The sequence below is a fragment of the Malus domestica genome, chromosome 15 (genome assembly GCF_042453785.1).
Source record: "Malus domestica chromosome 15, GDT2T_hap1".
Classification (NCBI taxonomy): domain Eukaryota; kingdom Viridiplantae; phylum Streptophyta; class Magnoliopsida; order Rosales; family Rosaceae; genus Malus; species Malus domestica.
Window position 1 is genome coordinate 16,761,649 of NC_091675.1, and position 22,838 is coordinate 16,784,486.

Here is a 22,838-nt window from a genome sequence, read left to right on the forward strand (position 1 = left end):
CCACCCCTTGGGTTAAAAGCCAAATTTTTTAGCCTAGAAACAGTTTTTTCTGCTCCAACCATTTTGGCCTAAAATTTTAGCCCGGAATTATTAAATAATGAACTTATGCTAATTTTTTTCTTAAATTAAATTAAAAAAAAATGTTAATTATCGTAAATTAATTTTATGAACATTTTAATCTAAAAATATTTAAATTCAAATAAATATTGAAAAATCACTAAATTTTCCACAAAGCAATACTTCAACTTCCACCAATCTTTCAACTTTCACTAACCGTTCATCACCAAACTTTCAACTTTCACCAACCGTTCAACTTTCATCAATCATCCTCTATATAAACACAAGTTCAATATTAGTTGATCATACGATCTTTCAACCTTCAATCATCCTCTATATTCACCAATATTTCAACTTTGAAAGTGTTTTTGTTTCCTAAAAATCCTCAATATCTCATCAATGGATGATAGAAGAAGGAGTAGTAGGCAGAGGCGAAGCTACGTAGGAGCGAAGGGGGGCGTTCGCCCCTCCACTCGCCGGAAAACAAAGGCAGGAGCAACGCTTGAACCCCCCTGGTTTGGCCGGAAACTGGGGAGCACCAGGTTCTGAAACCAGAAACAGAGGTAGCTCGGGGAAGACGACAGGGAGGTATTTTTTTTTAATTTTAAAATCCAGGCCAAAACGACGTCGTTTTGGGCCTGGTAAAAAAAAATTTAAATTTTTTGGCAAACTGCGTCGTTTTGGTTGAATGAAATAAAAAAAATATATAAACGGGGGGACCATTGGTCCCCATCCCCATCTAAACCCTAAACCAAATTAAAAACCCTTCTCCTTTTTCCCCAAATCCCATCCCATCAGTCCCCCCACTCCACCTTTTCCCCCTTCCCCCCCCCTCACACGACAAAACCTTCTGTCCTGTAGCAGATAGACCAGACACATCAGTCTACAACTGCAAGCACACTGCACAGCCACTCCAAATTCCAATTAAGGTAAAAATTTTAATTTATTTCAAACCCTAATTGATTATTGAATATAAATTTTTGTTTAATTGATGTAGGATTACAAGGTTATACATTATATGGTTATTGATTATAGATTATTCATATGAATACTATGATTATTGATTTTTTTTTTGAAGTACATAAAAGAGGATTGATACATTATATATACATTAACATAATGAACCCCAATTCAACTAACTAAAACCCTCATTCAAATGCATTGTTGGTACTTATTGATTACATTTGTAGTCTACATACTCTACTATAGAATAAAAATTGATTATTCATATGATATGATTGTTGGTACTGATTAATTAAATTCGTAGTCTACTCTAGGACTAAGAGTCTAAGATATATTTGTTTTTCTTTCGTTATACAGTTACGTAATGGAACGATATTATAAGAAATAATGCTTAAATCCTTCTCCAAATATTCCGGATAGTCCTCCTCTTCCTTCAAATATTCCGGGTAGTCCTCCTCCACCTTCTAGTATTCCGAGTAGTGCACAACAAAATGAGATTACTGAGTTGGATGAAATATTAGCTAATCTTCCGGCAGACCCTGGACTGAGACGTCGAATGCTTGATTATCCACTCAATTGTCGTGAAGCAATTCGTAGATACTAGCTTCAAAATGAACCTTGTCAACCTAAGTCTCACATCATGCCAAGGAAAGCTAGCGACAATCGATGTTTTATTACAAGTTGGTTTGATAATTTTAAGTGGTTGGAGTATAGTATAGTAAAAGATGCTGCATTTTGCCGTTATTGCTATCTTTTTAAATGTGATTTTGATAAAGCGGGTGGTAGTGGAAGTGATGTGTTCACTACAAAAGGGTTTACAAATTGGAGGAAAGGACCCAAAAATTTTTGAGTCCACGAGGGAGGTGTTGGAAGTCTTCATAATAAGGCTATGCAACAAGCTAAAGACTTGATGACACAAAAACAACACATTGAAACATTTGTGATCAAGCAAACTGATGAAGCTCGCGTTAATTATCACACTTTACTGAGTGGAGCACTTGATTGCCCAAGATGGTTGTTGCGACAAGGTTTGGCTTTTCGTGGGCACGATGAATCTTTGAAATCGAGCAATAGGGGTAATTATATAGAGCTTATGCAATTTCTTGCCGATCATAATGAGAAAGTTAGAAAGGTTGTGTTTGAGAATGGTCCCAAGAATCTCAAGTATACTTCTTTCGATATTCAAAAGGATCTTGTTCGTGCTTGTGCTATTGAAACTATTAATGCAATCACTAAAGATATGGAAGGTACATTTTTTTCTCTTTTGGTTGATGGATCACGTGATGCTTCCAATAAAGAGCAAATGGCGGTGGTATTGCGTTATGTGAACAAAAAAGGAGAAGCAATTGAAAAGTTTTTGGGTGTTCAACATGTCTCCTCTACAACTAGTAGCTCACTTGAAGAGGCTATTGAGAGATTGTTTGCTACAACAAATTTGAGTGTGTCCAAGTTACGAGGACAAGGCTATGATGGAGCTAGTAATATGAGAGGTGAGTTAAATGGTCTTAAAACAAAGATTTTGAACAAATACCCTCAAGCATTTTATATTCATTGTTTTGCACACCAACTGCAACTAGCTCTTGTATTTGTGGCAAAGGAAAATGAGGATGTTGCCAATTTCTTCATCAATGCTAATAGATTGGTGAATCTTATTGGATCTTCGTGCAAGCGTCGTGATGCATTGAGAGAGAAACAACAAGAACAAATTCAAAAAGCTCTTCATCTTGGTAATCTTGAAACGGGTAAAGGGTTAAATCAAGAAAGTAGCCTCATGTGTCCATGTGATACACGGTGGAACTCGCATTATGGTACTATAGTTAGTATTATTGTTATGTTTGAAGCCGTGGTGGAGGTGGTTGAATGGATTAAAAGTGATCGCAACCAAGATAATCTCGGTGAAGCTACTGGGTTATTCAAAGACATACAAACTTTTGATTTTGTGTTTCACCTTTTCTTGATGAGACTTATGTTGGGAATTACAAATGAGTTATCGCAAGCATTGCAAAAGAAAGATCAAGATATTGTGAATGCAATGACGTTAGTGGAAGTATGCAAGCAAAGACTACAATCCTTTAGAGATGATGACTTTGGGGACTTGTTGCCTGATGTAGAAAAGTTTTGTGAGGAGCATGATATTGTCATTCCTAACATGGAGGATTTGCATTTCGTACCTGGAAAATCAAGGCGTAAAGCTCCAAAAATCACAAACTTCCATTACTATCGTGTAGACCTCTATTTTCAAGTCCTTGATATGCAACTAAAGGAATTGAATGATCGCTTCAATGAGGTAAACACCGAGTTGCTTCTTTGTATGGCATGTTTGAGTCCAGTGAATAATTTTGCATATTTTGACAAAGAAAAAATTGTTCGTTTAGCCCAACTTTATCCTCAAGATTTTGATCGTATGGACCTCATGAATCTTCCAATTCAACTTGACAATTACATTCAAGATATGAAGATGCATAGTGAGTTTTCATCATTGAGAGGAATCAGTGATCTTGCAAAAGAGTTAGCGAAGACTGGGAGGTGTGAAAGCTATATGTTAGTGTATAAGCTTCTTACATTGGCTTTGGTGTTACCGGTTGCAACCGCTTTGGTGGAGAGAGCTTTTTCTGCTATGAAGATTGTGAAAACACCATTGCGTAATAAAATGGGAGATCAATGGTTGAGTGATAGCATGATTGTTTACATTGAGAGAGATGTATTTGCTTTTATTGATAATGAGCCTATTATGCGACGTTTTCATGACATGAAACCTCATCGACAACAATTGTAATTTGTTTTTATTGATTAATTATGGAAGACATTATTATATACAAAGATTTAGTTGTTTCTATTTTTTTTTAACCTTGCACTGTTTTAAGTTCGCCCCTCCCCCTGAGAAATCCTGGCTTCGCCATTGGTAGTAGGGCAATGCAGATGACACAATACCAATGCAGATTGCAAAATAATATTATGTACATGACAAATAAAATATCAAGAAAAAAACTCACAACTTCTGTGGCGCTCCTTCCACAAGCCATGCCAACCACGACTTTCTCCAAGCTTCCATTCCATAAAGTGCATGCTTTGTTAATAGTCTTCCACTGATCATAAATATCACCACCGTCTCGCCTCGCCGCCGTTGCAGTTTTGTTGAAACTTTGCGATGATTTTATCCCACAAAACCTTTTTATTTTGATTTGTGACAGCCCGTCCCGAAATATATTTTATCGTATGTGTGAATTGACTAATTTACCCTTGGACGTTGAGTTGCGTTGTGTGTTGAGCTTAATATTTTGACCAATTAATTCCTTTCCTAAAGATTTGGACCCAATTGGAACTCAAGATTTTGTTTGTTTTTGTTTGGTGACAAATCTAGACCACACACACGCACCAACCAATCCCGTTGATTCTCTCTCTCTCCCTCTCTCTTGATTTCCTTCCATTGTTCATACAATACGTACGGTCAACCTCTAAACTAGCTTAATCACTCACGGATCGAGCTAGATAGGACATTTTTGAACTCCTTACAAGCTTAGGAGCAAAGTCATACCTTTTGATTGAGGAAATGACCTATAGGAATCGAGATATCCGAACTCCAGCGAGGGGTAATTTTTCCTCTGACGTGATCGCGAAGGTTTTAAGTTGTTTTAAGACCTAAGAAGGTATTATTCTTAGTTTCTAGCACGTTGGATCAATTTTGGAGTGTTTTTTACGTAAGAACACTCGGGTTTATATAGTTACAGAGTTTGGCCAGTTTCCTCGAGTTTTTTTCGGCGAGTTTCCGTTGAATTTGGGTCCCCAAAGTGGTAAGAATGTGTTCTACTCGCTGTAAACTTCATTTTGGTACAAATTTCATTGAATTTGGCTGAAGAATGGAAGAGATATGAAGTTCTAAATTTATTCCATAATTCGGCGATAGCAGCGATGGCCGGCGCCGGACTCCGGCAAACCAAGGAAGAAGGAGGAGAATATTCCGTCAAAGTTGACGAAATATGCTAACGGCGTCAGGTATATTTAACGGTATATATTGATTTTTAACGAAATATTCCATAACGCAGTTAGGGAATCCGTAAGTGTGCCAGGCAAGTGCTTGCGCGTCTGGCCGTGACTTAGCTGTCGCGTGAAGGCGCATGGGTGCTCGAAATTTTTTCTAAAAATATGGGGGTGTTCCTGAGGTTGAGTAGGTCTCGGTGGTATATTCAAATACCCCATTTGAGCTATGTATGAGAAGTTATTTCCTAGATTTGTGTATGTACTTTAAATAACATTTATATAGCTGTTTCTCATATATGTGATACCTATCCTGAGGACGAGCGCAGTCAAGCAAGACTCGGGGGTTACGACCCTTCCACATATCAATGAGTGGGCTTTTGGTTTTCAGTATATACTTATATACTTGGTATTTTTCCTAGAAAATGTGTTTAAATGAAATTAAGTTTTGAATTGCCATGCCTATGTATGAATTAGTATAGCATGCATAAATGTGATTTGACGATGTGGACACTCAGGTAGGTACCAGGTAAGTTGTAGACTATATTTATATGTGATTTGATGATGATGGGAGATGTGTTGAGAATTTATAAACTTGCACCTCGGTGTTAGTGATTCCGCCCATGGCTAGGGCACAGACCTTCACATGATGTACACCTTCCGCACCATACGTTCACCTTGGATCTAAGTTAGGTGCACAGTCATATCGTACAGACCACTATAGGTGGTTCCAACTCATAGATGACCTGCGATTATTCGCACAGTCTTCACGTGATCGTAACACTAGAGCGTATTTATTTATTTACACCTAGTCATGTCATACAAAGCACTTTAGGTGGTTCCGACTCGTGTGCAGGCATACTTGTTGAGCTATAGATTCAGCCGTGCAAATCACTTTAGGTGGATCTGGCTAATATGTTATTTCACCTGAGTTACTTATTCTGTTATTTTGAGATATTTGGCATGGCATACTTATGATTATCATTTTCTAAGCATGATTTTGAGATATGTATTTATATACATTCTATTTTTTGGGAAATTATACACGTTTTACGGCGATGGGTTAGAACTTTTGTTAAATGAAATGGTTTTGAAAGGCTTTGTTTTTTCCCACTCACACTTTCTGTTTTGCACCCCTCCAGGTTCTAGTTAGGAGTGATTGTTGGTGGCTTACGAGGAATTCACGGCAGCTCTGACAGATTATCACCAATGTAGGATTATCTTTGGTGTTGTATAATTAGTATTCGTCTTGCTAGACTGCACTTAAGCTACTTATGCTTTGATAGTGAACTCACACTTAATGTCTCACTTGCTCTTTACCTTATCTAGTGCTCTAGTTAGTTGGTTTTTATTTATTCGTTTTTCCTTATATCTTTATTACTTCCGCATTGTGTACATGGCCACGTCACCCTCACGTGACGGCCAACATGCCTCGATCTAGGTCGAGTTGTGTCATGATTTGTGCCAACTGCACCATCTTCACTAACAGAAATCCATGCCAAGCATAAAGCAACATCTTCCTCACAGATCCAATTACGACCTCTAATACGTTATCTTGCCATGTTGAACAATTTGGAAATGGAAAGAAATGGTAGAAAGATAAATTGGAAGAATTGTAGGAGAAAATTGAGTTTTGTGTGGATGTTTGAACAAATACATAGGTATTTATAGAGTTTTTAGGTGAATTTTGAGTTAAATATTTTTTTTAATTATTTTAGCCATTGGATTTAAATATGGGCCATTAGATCTTTTTTTTACCGTTATATTTGATTATATTCGATCTCAACCATTGGATTCAATGTATTTTAAAATAACATATTTAAAAAAATAGATTTTAAATCTGGACCGTCGGATCAACCAACGATCCTTAAATTGTGGTCGTTCAATGCGAAAAAGAGTTGTTGGGTCGGGGAAGTGGCCGACAAGGGCCCTGGCAGTGGGCCCCCTGCTGTTGGGAGCTGAATTAATCTGGGCCGCGTGAGGCGCGTCAGCGAGTGGGCGGGCCGTGAGTGGCCCAAATGCAGGCGAGTCCACGCGTTGGAGGGGGGAGGGAGAATTTAGGGGGGGTATTTGGCCGAGGTTTAGCATTTGACTTTTAGCCTAATGTTTTAGCATGGGTTGGGTGGTGTTTGGGGGAGGGGGATAAATGAGGTAATTTGGCATTTAGCCCCCAGGGTTAGAGGAGGCCTAACGGGGAGTGAGGAGTAGCCTACGCCTCATACTAGGCTAGCTATAATAATGTAATTCAAATTCATCTTTGGCAATAATTGAATTTAAGGCTTTTCACTTACAAGTAAAGAGGAAAATACTATTAGAAAGGAACAATTAAATTTTTTGAATTCCAATAATGGTTCCAAACAAATAATGAGCCATTAGAATCCTAAGACCTTAGGCCATCTTCAACCGATCCGGCCAAAGGGCCGAAAATAGTCTGAAATGGCATGAAAACCATCTCCAACCGAGGGTCAGGCCAAAGAGCTCGTGGGCCTCATCGAACCAAAAAAGGAGAAGAAGGCCAACCGGCTGGTCCAACCCAGCCAGCCAGCTGGCCTAAGAATGGTCAATTTTTTTTAATCCAAAGGTAGTTGACATCAGTGTGACGCTAACTAGCAACGGCTAGCTGACGTCAGTTACCGTTGGATTCAATTTTTTCCTATAAATACCTAAGCCATTCCTACATCATTTCTCACATAATTTTCACCATTCCATATTATCTCACTTCATTCTATTTCAATTCTTCACATTCTATTTTCTTACCTCTTCCAATAATTTTTCCTTCAATTTTTTCAATAATTTTCAAATGGTCATATCTGCAATGAAAGGTAGGGCTTGGACCCAAAAAGAAGATGAAGCTCTTTGCAAGGCTTATAAATGGGTCTCGGAAGATAGTGTGAGGGGGACTTCTCAAACAAGTAAAGGTGTTTGGACTCGTGTGTCCAAAAAAATACTTGGAGTTCTATGAAGGCACCACTCCACTGAATACCTGAAACCACGAGAGTTGTTCTTCAAGATGGAAGAAACATCTTCATCCAAGTTTGAATAAATGACATCAAGCACTGTTAACAACAGCAAGTAGACATGAAGGCGGCGCCAATTACTACAACGAAGTAAGTGTTTTCACAATTTATTTTAAATGTTTAATTATATTACATTTAATTTCATAAATTAATTTCCCTTAATTTTTGTAATTATATTTTCTAGGTACACCAAGTGGAGGAATTGTATATGGAGGGCAACTCGAAACCCTTTCAGTATCATGGTTACTGAGAAATTTATAAAAGGTGGGTGTTCTTTAAAGATCCACCTCAACATAGAGTAGGTCATACGCCAGTGTTCGGAACTGCATCCTCAGCTGTAGATAAGGATAAAGATAGATTTCTTACCATTCAAGAAACAAGGGTAGAAAATTTATCTTCGGGTGAAGGTTCCATACCTAGATTTATGGGACGAAACAAAACTCAAAAATTGAAGGAAAAGGGCAAGGCAAGGGATGATATCGCCTTTTAACATGAAATGGCAACCTCTTTGTGATTCATGGCGGAGCAAAATGCCATTACCGAGGAAGAAAGAAACCGTAGGCATGAAGAACGGGCTAAACAAATACAAGAAGAGATGGACGATAAGAATATGCAAATGAACACTTCGGATTACACTCCAATGAGTAAGACCTATTTTGATAGGAAAAAGAAGGGAATTATGGCCCAATGGCAGTTGTTTACCTCCGACTATACTCATACAATGGCGATGATGAAGATGATGATGATTATATACTTTAAATTTAAGTTGTCGTAGTTTTTAAATTTAAATAATAAATTATGTTTTGCCCTATGACCCTTTGGCCTCGGTTAGAGATGGTAAGAAATATGGGTCTGCACTGTTCATTAAAATAGTAATTTCTGGGAGGGCAGAGGGTCATATGCCAAACATAGCCATGTGACAAAAAACCATCTCCAACCAAGGGGTCAAAGGGCCATAGGGCTAAACATAATTTATTATTTAAATTTTAAAACTACAACAACTTAAATTTAAAAACTACAATTACAACAAATTAAATGTAATATAATTAAATATTTAAAATAAATTGTGAAAACACTTACTTCGTCGTAGTAATTGGCGTTGCTTTCATGTCTACTTGCGGCGATTAACGGTTGTATGTTAAATTAATTTTTTTAATTTAAGTGTCCAATTACTAGTACAACTTAGTTTGAGATAGTTACATGTATAAATGCACATTTACCATCTCTAATTGGAAGCTTATATTTAGGGTTACATGTATAAGTGTCCAATTAATAGCATTAATTTGGATGATAATAATATTTTGTCAAGTTTATATGGAGTCTCACATCAGTCGTGGGAGAGAATTGAGTAGTTTATAAAAGGAACACCCCAACATTGAACTAATCATACCTTTATCGGCCTATAAATATTTTTTTTTAAATTTTGACCGAAAAAAAAAATTCAAATCCAACGGTAATTGACATTAGCTAGTCGTTGGTTTCAAATTTAGGCCATCTCCAACCAAATGGTCCAGAGGGCCGAAAATAGCCCAAAAATCGTCTCCAATCAAAGGCCAGGCGAAAGGGCTCGTAGGCCCCACTGGACAAAAAAGGGCCAAAAGGCCAACTGGCCGACCCCAGGCCGGGCTGAAATTCAAATTGCAACAGCTAGCTGCTGACGCCAGTTAGCCGTTATTTTTAATTTTTTATAGTATTTTTTTAATTTTTTTACAAAATATGTTTTAAAAATTGTAAAAATTCTTTTTTACCCCTATAACTTCCTAAACCATTAAACATTACATAATATTAAGTAACATGAAACAACATTAAATAATATTAAACAATATTAAATAACACTACCCTATGGCCCTTTGGCCTTCGGTTGGAGATGATAAGAAATATGGTTTTGCACTGTTTATTAAAATATTAATTTCTTGGAGGGCCAGAGGCTAACCTTCGGTTAAAGATGGCTTTATGGCCCGGCCAAGGGCTAGCTGGCTGGCTCATTTGGGCCAGCCGGTTAGCCCTTTTCTCCTTTTTGGTTATGTGGGGCCCACGAGCCCTCTGGCCTGGCCCTCGGTTGGAGACGGTTTTCTTGTCATTTTGAGACTATTTTCAACCCTCTGGCCATATTGGTTGGAGATGGCCTTAGGTGTTATCGTGTGAGGTTATGCAAGTATACCCCTATGCACAATTAGGGATAATGTTTTCTATGTACAAATAATTAGTCAATAATTACTAATTAGGTATAACAATAAGCTACCATGCCTAACATTACATATACGCAGGAATTTTTGAAAAAAGAAAGAAGGGAAAAGTGCATAAATACTATGTACACTATAAGGTTTATGCACAACTACCACTTCAAAAATGGTTTTTGGCATTACTTCAGTGAGAATGTACTATCTTTTTTCTTTTCTTTTTTGTCGAAAAAAAGGATAGTACATTCACCTAAAGTAAATACCAAAAACCGTTTATGAAGTAATGCCACTGTGAATATATTAACTATTTTATTAAAACAGTATACATCATGCTTATTGGCGCTTTTACAATGGCACTTTGTGATTTCACGAACATATGACATAGAAGTAAGAATTGTGTTTACTACAGAGCGTAAACACAACAAAAGTCAAATGAAGTCAACTAGAAGGGAAGTCGAAACTAGAAGAATATCTTCGTATTCTACTAGGAAGCCTTGAATCCACAAGGAAATTAACACTCTTCAATGAGAGACTTTAGATGGCACTTTCCGGTGGAACGATTAACCATGCTATTATATGCAAACTCAGCTTGTGCTAATGCCACGTCCCATTGTTTTGGCTTATCTCTGGAGGTACAACGAATGAGATTTCCAAGAGTTTGGTTGACAACTTTTGTTTGTCCATCAGATTGTGGATGACTAGTGCTGCTGAAATTGAGAGAAGTATCAAACCGTCACCATAAAGTCCTCCAAAAATGGGACAAAAACTTAGTATCCCGATCAGAAGTGATGGATTTAGGAACACCATGCAGACGAACAATCTCCTTGAAGAAAAGATTGGCAACATTGGTAGCATCAGCAGTTTTCTTACAAGCAACAAAATGAGCCATCTTTGAATATCGATCAACTACAACAAACACTGAGTCTGCACCTCTTTGAGTTCTAGGTAATCCCAAAATGAAATCCATAGACAAATCCTCCCATGTAGCCTCTGCAATGGGCAATGGAATATAGAGACCTGTATTTTGAGATTGTCCATTTGCTACTTGACAGACTTGACATCTTTTCACAAAATTTCCAACATCTCGCTTTAACTGTGGCCACTAGTATCTTTCTTCTACAAGTGCCACTGTCTTATCTCTTCCCAAATGTCCACCAAGCCCATGTAATACCCCTTATTTAAAAAAAAAATTGATTATATATGTGTGTGTGGGTAATTATTTTTACGTAATGATTTTATTAGATTTATTTTTACAAGAACCTATTTTCATTATGTAAAATAGTTTCAATGTAAAATCCTTTTTGATACAAATTATTTCAAAAACTAGCTATTTCATGTTAATATGTAATTAGTGATATTTTTAGTTTGAATTGGAGAGGGGAGATTTAAATGAGTTTGGTTTGATTTTCCTCACAAAGGGCTGAGAGTTTGAGGTTGGACTAAGTGAGTAATTTTATCTTGATATTTTCTCTCAAAGATGAGGTGGAGAGTTTGTAACATTAGGAGTTAATGATTTGGTGATTACTCACCACTCTAAATGTGGAGTGGAAGTCTATATAGCATACGTGCATGTGTCTAAGTGCATGAGTTTGGCTTTATTTTCTCATAAAGACTAAGTAGAGTTTTGCCAACCATTAGAGAATAAAGAGGAGTGGTTAGTCACCACTCTAGATATGTTAAGGTGGAAGTTGGTTATTAATAGAAGCTAATAATTAGGGTGTGGAGGCGGGAAGCCTTTGGCTTATATGTGTGGCTAAGTGTTGAGTTTGGTTTGATATTTTTACCAAGTAGGAGTGAGTTGGCAAGTTGAGTTAATGTAGAGAGATTACTCACCCCTAAACATTGGAGAGGTGCTATAGACTAGTTATGTGTATGTATTGGCATGCATGTGGCAATATGTTGTTGTTGTTTTAGAATGCTTACTCTCTAGCCTAGGGGAATTTCAATTAATTGTCTATATTCTCTCTTCAATGCTTCAATCTATCATTCCAAATTTTCAAATGAGGTGAGAACGGGTGGGATGCATATCCCTTAGACTTTGAACGTGGCTTTTGAGCGTTTGTTCACCTTGCATGATATTGATTAACTTCACATTTGTCGTTTTGCTATTGAACCACATATCATGGTTGATAATTGGTGAGGATTCATTCCCCAAATTGTTTGGAGTGGCCTTTGGGTGCAAGGAACACCTTGCATGATATTCATTAATTCATGATTAATCTATCACTTGTTGTTTTTCCATTGGAACACATTTCATTGATAAGGATTAGGACAACATTTGTTGCCTTGTGATTGGAACACATTTCATGGTGATGATTAGGTTAACATTTGGTGTGTTTCTATTGGAACACATTTTATGTTTAATGATTGGCATTAAACTTGCTTTCTTTCTATTGGCACACTTGTGGAGATTCTTTGGAGAGGAAGATTTCATGCAATCTCTATAAAGGAAGGAGCAAAGAACCAACGGAGGATATGGAGAAGAGAGAAGGAGAAAAGAGAGAAGAAGAAGAAGAAGAAGAAAAGAAAAAGAACAACTCCAATAAAAATTCATCCTCCCCTTCATATTACCCAATTACTTTTTGTTTTACATATTGTTAAGGCCTTAAGCCATCTTTCATTGTATTTGTAAGTCCCTCAGATATAGTGAAATACAATGAAAGAAAACCCCAGTGGATGTAGTCGATTTGGCGAACCACTTAAATCTTGTGTTATTTACATTTTGAGATCATTGTTAAGAGAGCACTCCCACTAAACCATCAAAAATATCCATTTACTTCCCTTGAGAATGTTGTAAAATAAGAGGGGGGGGGGGACAAATCCCAGAAAAACACATGAGACCTTACCCAACAAATCTCTCCATCAAAACTACTATCATTTTCATCTATAAAAAGAAAGATATCCAAAAAACTAGAAATTCGTCCAGCCTATTTAACAGATCAAAACACCATCATCCATATATTATATTATAATACTTCCTTCATGAGAGTTGTTCGTCTGTCTCTCTACCGTGATATATCAAAATGTCCGAAACATCCAACGGTGTGATCGTCCAATATGTCTGAAATACCAACTCATATCTCTAATCCCGCAGAAAACTGGAGAGTCATGTTATGAGCACGAAAACCCTATTTTTCGTAACTCGAATCGAAGCATTTCCTTCACAAAAGTTGTTCCTTATCATCTCCTCTATAACATATCCAAAAACCACGACACTCTAATCTATGTGCTGACTTCTATCCCAGTTTGAACAGCTGATAGTTTCAGCTATATATTAAAGAAGTAGAAGTGGTGGGCTAAAATAAAAATAAAAGATGATGTTTGGAAAGGGAAAGCTAGAGACATAATTTCATGCCTTGTGGCCTTTGAAACATATAATTCACTCTAACAATTATTTTCTTTAACATGGATGCCTATTCTTTTCTAATAAAAACAGGTTGCCCGACCAAGATGGACGAGACGATGAACAAATATATATGGAGTGGTCCATGAGCAACATTTTATATGATGAATTATAGATTATTATTTTGTTAATATTATGATTATATTACCCTTGTTACTAATCAATTTGATTTATGTTGAAGTTACAGGCAAGTGTTTAAGTTGTGAGGATATTTAAGGGCTAAAGTTTGCCTTGAATATAAAATAATGAATCGTGTATATGTCAAGTGTAGGGTGCAGGGTTTGAGTATACAATTGGTTGATTATTAAAAATAATGAAATCTTGTATATGTCAGGCGTAAGGTGCAGGGCTTGAATATACATTTGGGCGTCGGGTGAAGTGGCTGTTTAATAAAGTGGAAACTGAGAATTTAATTACAAAAATTAGGTTTAAGGGATGAATGGGAGTTAACTCATATTCTAACGTACTCGGAGCCAAGTGGTATAAGCATGGTATGGGACGTGCAGGCTTGGGTGCCTTATGTATGTGTTGACGGGATTAGAAGGGAGTGAGTACATTCATCCATTCCATTTGCATATATTTCATGCATTTGAAAGAATTGTTACAATTTAATTATTATTTTGTTGGTAGTTTTTTTTTTGTGAATTAATTTATGTACTATTCTATTTCCGTTGCGTATTCATTAATTTTTTATGTAAAATTTTGTTGATGTATGGTATAATTGTTATAATTTTATTTTATTTTCCACCATATCTTGGTTGTAGAATTTATTTCTATAGCTAAGATATGACTCACACCCTAACTCGTGAATAGTCTTTATTTGCGGGTTGGGGCGTGACAGCCCACCACCATGAAGCTCTTGAATTAAATGCTCTCTTAGCGACCCTCTAGGAATGCATAAGTAATGATGATCTCTTGCTCAAAGCATCAGCAACACGGTTCTGTGTTCTTGCCTTGTGCTTTAAAGAAAAGGTGAATTGTTGTATATAGGTGATCCAGCTACCATGCATGCGATTTATTTTACTCTGGCTATTTATAAACTTCAAGGCCTGGTTATTGATATAAAGAATGAATTCCCTCTGAATTAGGTAATTCTCCCAAACTTTAAGAGCTCGAACAACATCATAAAATTCTAGCTCATAAGTAGACCATTTCTTTTGTTCTTCACTAAGCTTTTCACTATATAATGCAACTGGTCTTCCCTCTTGTGATATAACAGGTCCTATCCCAACAATTGAAGCATTACATTCCACTTTGAACAACTTGTCAAAATCTGGTAATGCCAAAATTGGAGCTGTTGAAAGTTTTTCTTTTATTAAGGCAAAGCTTTGATCAGCTTCTTCGCCCCAATGAAACTTTCCTTCCTTTAAACATTTAGTTATTGGAGCCATGATGCTACTAAAGTTTCTAATAAATCGCCGATAAAGGTGGCCAAACCATGAAAGCTTTGAACTTCACGCACAGTTTTATGAGTTGGCCACTCACGAATTGCTCTGACCTTTTCTTCATCAACATGTATTCCATCTCCACTAATAACAAATCCCAAAAACACTAGCCGATGGGTCATAAAACTACACTTCTTCAAGTTAATATACAATTTATTCTTTTGCAAAACAATTAGCACATTTTTTAAGTGTGCTAGGTGTTCATCTTCATCTTGGCTATATATTAGAACATCATCAAAATATACAACAACAAACTTTCTAGTAAAAAGTTTGAATACCTGATTCATTAGCCACATAAAAGTGCCTAGCGCATTGGAAAGCCCAAACGGCATTACTAGCCATTCATATAGCCATTCTTTTGTCTTAAAAGCCATCTTCCACTCATCGCCAGGTCGTATGCGGATTTGGTGGTATCCACTATGTTTGTACCATACTTGACCAATCCCGAAACTACTAAGCACCGGTCAACGTTATACCGTCAAGGACCTAGAAGAGTTTCCCTCCAACCAGGAGGCCAATCATAGCTCAACACGTGTCGACATCAGAAACCAATCATAGCGCGACACGTGTCAACATCAGAAGCCAATCATAACTCGACACATGTCAATGTCAGAATGAAACTAGAAACTCTCTTCTATAAATAGAGATCATTCTCTCACAATATTTCAAAATGTCATTTCTACTAAATCATTTACTAATACTCACAAAATGAGAGCTTGAACCTATGTACTTGTGTAAACCCTTCACAATTAATGATAACTCCTCTACTTGAAGAATGAGGTCCTCTAAGAGCAGTATAAGAAGCTCTTTGAGACGCTCCACGAAACTAGGCGTACTCAAACACGCGAGCTCGTTGCCCTTGTGGACATCAACCATCATCTGGGTACCCCCCAATACGGAGGGTCACCTCCTTTCGACATGGGTATCCCTGATGATGAGCGAGCTAATCATCAAAACATTGATCAACATGAGACTTCTCTCAACCCAGATGCTTCGACTCGAAGTAGAAGAAGTAGATGAAGACACCTCCTTACAAAAGGGTTGGAAGGATCGAAAGCCATTTATCGCGACTGCCGAGACTTTCTAAAGCAACGTCGAGAGAATCCCTTCCACATATGCTCGAAGATCAATGACCCAAGGGTTTCTGAAAGACTCGGTCCCCTCCCACGATCCAGGCCAGCAGCTAATTTAGGGAAAGAACAACAGGTCCTAGAGGAACATGAAGGTACGGGGGACTCTGAGGTATTCCAACAGACTCGCCCTAGAAGTCAGTACAGCGAGTCCAAAAAAAAACCACACGCCCTTACTCAAACTTTCCTACTTCCAAGAGGCGATGGAGACTTACGAAAGAAAATTCCAGTGGTACATGACTCCACTCAGGACCCCCTTGTTCTACAGCTCCTTAAGGAAGTAAATAAGTTGAAGGCCAAACATCAGGCTGAGATACCTGACTGGAACCAACCGAGGCTTGGCCATCTCACAAGAAGGATCATCAACACCCCTCTTCAAGCGAAGACAAAACAAAAGCTTGGTTTACAACTTTATACTGGAAGGGAGGACCCAATTGAACACTTTAACCTTTTTGAGTCCACCATGGCATATCGGATGCACACCGACGAAGAGCGATGTCTTCTCTTCCCCTCTACCCTCTCTGACGGAGCTCTAAACTGGTATTGCCGTCTTCCACCTGAGACAGTAGACTCATTTGAGGGATTGAGGAAACTATTTCTCTCTCAACACATCTTCCAGATTGATCACTTGCATTCTGCAGATAACTTGTACATTATTCGCCAGAAGCCGGACGAGTCACTATGAGAGTATGTCGGTCGCTTCAGCCATGAGTATTCTCGTTGTGCTGAGGTAGATGACAAGACCGACCTCAAGGCCTTCACAGCAGGCCTACGTGATTGTTTCTTCAAGTACATGATCAATGCCAACACTTGGAAGACTTAGTCTGAGGTGATGGCACAGGCTTACAACCACGCTTTCGCCAAAGCAAGGACATACCAAGGGAACCCCCATATGGTTAACCCTTATCAACAAATGGGAAGTGGAAGTCAAGTTCTACCAAGTGAGGAGATATTGGCCATTCAGACACCCATTGCATCATTTCCTGCCTCATGTAGCTACTCGCTAAGTCACCAAACGTATCTGTCTCTTGGTAAGATGAAGGATTTTTACTCTTAGCAAGCCTATTACAACAAGAGGGATAAAAGTTCGTATCAGGACAACCAGGGGTGAATGTACCATTGACTATTATGACTATGGGGCCAAGCCTCACTCTTTCAAAGTGAAGGACTAGGTACTGAAGAAAATGCTATTATAAGAAGGCTTACACATTACAAATGTTTTGACTCTCAACCGCTTGAGGTCTTTTGTCACGTAAGCCATTCGACAAATATTTAAAGAATAGGGAATTCATACAACTTCTTCTAAGTCTTTTGCGTTCATAGCACTGGAACACTTAGTCTATGATGACCTACCCTTATACTCCAACTCAGAGCTTCAACATGCGTACTTTGACACAAAGTATGTGATACTAAGTGTTACAACCAACATGGTTCACATATCAAAAGCATGGATCCCTTCATGCATAGCAAAACATTCATAAGCATCACTCATATCAATTAACATAAACATTATACATTTCAACATATTCATACATAAACATCATACATTCCAACACATTCATACATAAACTTCATACATTCCAACACATCCATACATAAGCCAACTGTGTTTCGAAAGGGTTCAACATACTTTGTGTCTTCGACACTTGCTACAATGTGCCTCGACACCTTGCCCTTATTCTCACCAACCAGGTGATGAAATATGAAGAAGGAACTCATCTTCATGCCACAAACCAGGTGATGAAATGTACAACCCGTACTCTAATATCATTTGGCAACTTGCCACTCATGCCATCAACCAGGTGAAGAAGGAACTCATCTTCATGCCACCAACCAGGTAAAGAATGAACTCATCTTCATGTCACCAACCAGGTGATGAAATGTACAACCTATAGTCTCCTTCACGCCATCAATCAGGTGATGAAATGTACAACCCGTACTCTAATATCATTTGGCAACTTGCCACGTATGCCACCAACCAGGTGAAGAATGAACTCATCTTTATGCCACCAACCAGGTGATGAAACGTACAACCTGTATTCTCCTTCATGCCACCAACCAGGTGATGAAATGTACAACCCGTACTCTAATATCATTTGGAAACTTGCCATTCATGCCACCAACCAGGGGAAAAAGGAACTCATCCTCGTGCCACCAACTAGGTAATGAAAGGTGATGAAGGAACTCACATTCGTACCACCAACCAAGTGATTAAAGCAACTCACTATTCATTCCACCTACCAGAAGACGAGTGGTACAACTTGTACATGTGAACTCCTAGCATTCACAAATAATCAAAAACCCTCAAGCTTGACAACTCAACTAGGGGAGCACTTATGCCCAACAAGAGTTATAGTCACCAACAAAGTCTTATTGCAAGCCAATAACAACTTTAGTGCATGGCATACAAAGATCAAGTTATTCAGCCCTCTTGCATCTGCTTCAAACATTTCCCCTCTGTAACAATACAAACGCTACAACTCGTAGAAAGCTTCACACACTCTTGATCAAGACAGTGTGAAGCAAAACCAATTTATGGTGCCAACAAGAGCTTCATCAAAGGAGTTCAATCACAATTCTCAAAATCTTCACACACTCTTGATCAAGACAGTGTGAAGCAAAACTAATTTATGGTGCCAACAAGAGCTTCATCAATGGAGGGCAACCACAATTCTAAAAAACTTCACACACTTTTGATCAAGAAAGTGTGAAGCAAAACCAATTTATGGTGCCAACAAGAGCTTCATCAAAGGAGTTCAACCATAATTCTCAAAAGCTTCACACACTCTTAATCAAGACAGTATGAAGCAAAACCAATTTATGGTGCCAACAAGAGCTTCATCAATGGAGGGTAACCATAATTCTCAAAAGCTTCACACACTCTTGATCAAGACAGTGTGAAGCAAAACCAATTTATGGTGCCAACAAGAGCTTCATCAAAAGAGTTCAACCACAATTCTTAAAAGCTTCACACACTCTTGATCAAGACAGTGTGAAGCAAAACCAATTTATGGTGCCAACAAGAGCTTCATCAAAGGAGTTCAACCACAATTCTTAAAAGCTTCACACACTCTTGATCAAGACAGTGTGAAGCAAAACCAATTTATGGTGCCAACAAGAGCTTAATCAAAGGAGTTCAACCACAATTCTCAAAAGTTTCACACACTCATGATCAAGACAGTGTGAAGCAAAACTAATTTATGGTGCCAACAAGAGCTTCATTAATGGAGGGCAACCACAATTCTCAAAAGCTTCACACACTCTTGATCAAGACAATGTGAAGCAAAACCAATTTATGGTGCCAACAAAAGCTTCATCAAAGGAGTTCAACCACAATTCTCAAAAGCTTCACACACTCTTGATCAAGATAGTGTGAAACAAAACCAATTTATGGTGCTAACAAAAGCTTCATTAATGGAGGGCAACTACAATTCTTAAACCTTCGAAGCAAATTCAAGACTGTTCGAAGCAAATTCAAGCCAAGTTGTCAAGCATATCGTCTAACCTTGGAATTGGGAAGCGATACTTGACTGTGATTTTGTTAATGGCTCGACTATCGCCTTTAGGTGCCAAAAGTGCAGGGACAGAACAAGGGCTCATGCTTTCCCTTATAAACCCCTTTTGCATCAAGTCCTCGACCTTGTCTTGTAGGATTTTGCTCTCTTTAGGACTCATCCTGTAATGAGGAAGGTTAGGAAGACTAGCTCCCGAAATAAAGTCTATTTCATGTCATCAAACTCCGCAAGCAAAGGTTGAATTGCTTTTGGAATAGGCAGATTGTGAGATTTGTTCTCCTGTACCACAAACGCATAAACTTGTCCACCTATTTTCATTTCAGTATGCCAAAATTTCTCATTATTGTTCACCAGAAATATTGTCTTTCCAGATGGATTTGATTTCTCGGTTTCTTTCATTGGCCCCAAAATAATTTTCCATCATCATTTGACAAAAATATACACATTGTCTTGCCCTTTGTGAGTTGCGTCAACATCATATTGCCATGGCCTCCCCAAGATCATGTGGCATGCATCCATGTCAACCACATCACATATTACTTTATCAACATATTTGTTTCCAATTGAAAAAGTAATGGGGCAGGTTTCAGTCACCTTTGATTCCACACATTTCCTGATCCACCCAAGTTTGTAAGGTGCATGATGCTTTTCTGTTTTCAATCCCAGCTTTTCTACAATTTTCTTGGAAACAACATTCTCATTACTGCCATTATCAATGATCAGATCGCAAACCTCTGATTTACTGTGCATCGAGTTTTGAAAATGTTATGATGTTGAAGAGGTTCTTCACATTTTGGTGCTAATAACAGCCATTGGATAACCAAAGACCTCTCAAGTGATTGTCCATCATCTCCTCCAATAACTTTATCTTCCTCATAAGTGAGTGCAGCACCTTCCAAATCTTCAATTGGTTGCTCTTCACTTGTCTCTTCTATTCCTAACAAATTCAACGTTCTCCTTTTAGGACAATTGTTGGACAAGTGCCCATGTTGCCCACACTTGTAACATTTATCTTCCCTAGGCTTTGCATAGAGATCTTGGGGAACATCTTTACGCCCTCTGGTTGTTTCTGGTTTCTGTGAAGAACTATTGTTGCCACGAATTTCATTACTAATATTTCCAATTGTTGGCTGTGATAAGAAAGTTTGTTTCCCTTTGCTTGCTACAAATCACAACGAATCAAAAGTAAAACTTCGATTTGCTTGATTTTTCGACCTGTCCATTTGAGCTTCCACCTTTGTAGCTAAATTAACAGCTTCCACCACGGTGAATACTGATTGCATACAAACCCTATCTTGAATGGCTAGTCGCAATCCACCAATGTATATGGTTGTTTGTTGCGCTTCAGTTTCCATGAGATCATTGCGTGAAGCTAATCTGTAAAACTCTTTTGTATAGGCTTGGACAGTTCTACTCCTCTGCTTGCACTCTTGGTATTGTTGGAAAAGAACTTGTTCATAATCAGGAGGTAAAAACCTTGCCTTCAGTAACGGCTTCATCTTCATCCATGAATGCATATGGGTCTTTCTTTGACGAGTTTGTGATATCTGAAGTTGCTCCCACAAAGCAAAAGGTCCACTTTTCAGCTTGTAGGTAACAAGTTTGACTTTTTTTTCTTCAGGAATCTCCATGTATTCAAAGAACCTCTCTACTTCATTCAGCCAGTCCAAGAAATCCTCGATATGAAGATGACCATTGAAGCTTGGTAAATCAATCTTCATACGATAATCTCTGTTTACATCATGATCATGTCGTCTTGGAGGACCATTATCTCATCCTAGCCCTCTGAATATCTCATCAGCATGTTTTTCATCATCGTTAAAATCTTCATTGGCTACCTGACGTCGATCTTGGTACTTTAAAGCACATTCTCGTCTTGGACCCTGATTGTTAACATTTGGTTGCACCATCAACCTGGTAAGAGCTGTCTAGATTTCATGCAACGTCTGCTGGGTTTGATTCTGGTACGCCAAAAATTTGGCTCTTGTAAGAGCCTCTTCCTGACGTTCATTGCCATTAGGGGAATTGGTCATCAGCCTAAGGAAAAACTTGGCTCTGGTACCAACTAATGTAGAACTGAAGCGGAAACTAGAAGAATATCTTCGTATTCTACTAGGAAGCCTTGAATCCACAAGGAAATTAGCACTCTTCAATGAGAGACTTTAGATAGTCTGTAAGTTTATTATTGGAATACAGAAAAGTTAAGGGAACAAGCCTCCCTTATATGGCTAGTGGCTGCATAAATGCAAAATAATGACTACACAATTGTAATGCATGAATCTAAGATAAATGCACTAGCGATTACAATAGGGATGATTAATGAGATGCATGAATGACATTTAATCATCAAAATGATCATAAACCCTTTCATTAATGTGCTGCATCATCTTTAAGCACTTCTTTCAACTAATCTAGCGATCATGAAAGAGCAAAAACGCATCAGAAATACAATGAAAACATCTATTTAATGAAATTTTTTGAAAGCGATAGTCGATGCCTAAATCCCACAAAATATGAAAAGAGATGAATAAATCGATCAATCAACCATTTTGGGGTGTGAGCAAATTGTAATATTTTATCCAAACGCGTGGCAAAAACATAGTTTGAGAACGTCATTAAGCCTTAATTAATTAAGTTTAATATATTATGTTAATTAACTATTAAACCAGCAACCATGCAATGCAGCAAGTAGATGGAATTGGATCTTGTCCTGAGATTAGATTCAGGATAGCCGTTAGATCAAAATCTAACAGTTCTTGTATGTTGGTCAGGTTCCTGAGCTTGCGCTCAAGAGATGATCAAATTCCCAAGGAGATAAAGCAGTACACGTCAGCAGTGAGAATAGTCAACTACCAAGACAGCTGTGGCGGGAACTGGGGAATGTGGGGACAGTCCATAGAGGAATTTACATAAATGCCCAATACATCCTCTGGGAAATTTTATGATTGACCCACTGGAGAATTGGATATTGTCCGTTTGCCTACTTTTGTTCAACCCTTGGATTTGTTTCTTCAACAAAGAAAAACAAAAATTCAATTTGAACCGTACGGTCAGTCAATCTGTCGCGTACGTACGAGTGTGGATCTCATTATGTGAAAAGTGTGAATTGCTTGTCGGTGATACGTAAAATAAAATTACGATCATGGATATATA

The 22,838-nt window shown here is 38.0% G+C and overlaps 1 protein-coding gene across 1 annotated transcript; it reads left to right on the forward strand.

Annotated features, from left to right (window-relative positions):
* The first annotated feature begins 1,909 nt into the window (after window positions 1-1,909).
* Window positions 1,910-22,598, forward strand: LOC114821321 (uncharacterized). The gene is made up of 5 exons (XM_070812732.1): window positions 1,910-3,206; window positions 3,351-3,546; window positions 21,084-21,221; window positions 21,307-21,390; window positions 22,457-22,598. The coding sequence occupies exons 1-5, from the start codon at window positions 1,910-1,912 to the stop codon at window positions 22,596-22,598; spliced, it is 1,857 nt and encodes a 618-aa protein (XP_070668833.1).
* The last annotated feature ends 240 nt before the right edge of the window (window positions 22,599-22,838 follow it).

Excerpts from the sequence above, each read along its gene's own strand:
- LOC114821321 (XM_070812732.1), top strand. The coding sequence starts at position 1,910 with ATGCAACAAGCTAAAGACTTGATGACACAAAAACAACACATTGAAACA. Across the intron at positions 21,222-21,306 it reads TATGGGTCTTTCTTTGACGA|GAATCTCCATGTATTCAAAG; the intron begins GTTTGTGATATC and ends TTTTTTCTTCAG. Across the intron at positions 21,391-22,456 it reads AAGATGACCATTGAAGCTTG|GTTCCTGAGCTTGCGCTCAA; the intron begins GTAAATCAATCT and ends TATGTTGGTCAG.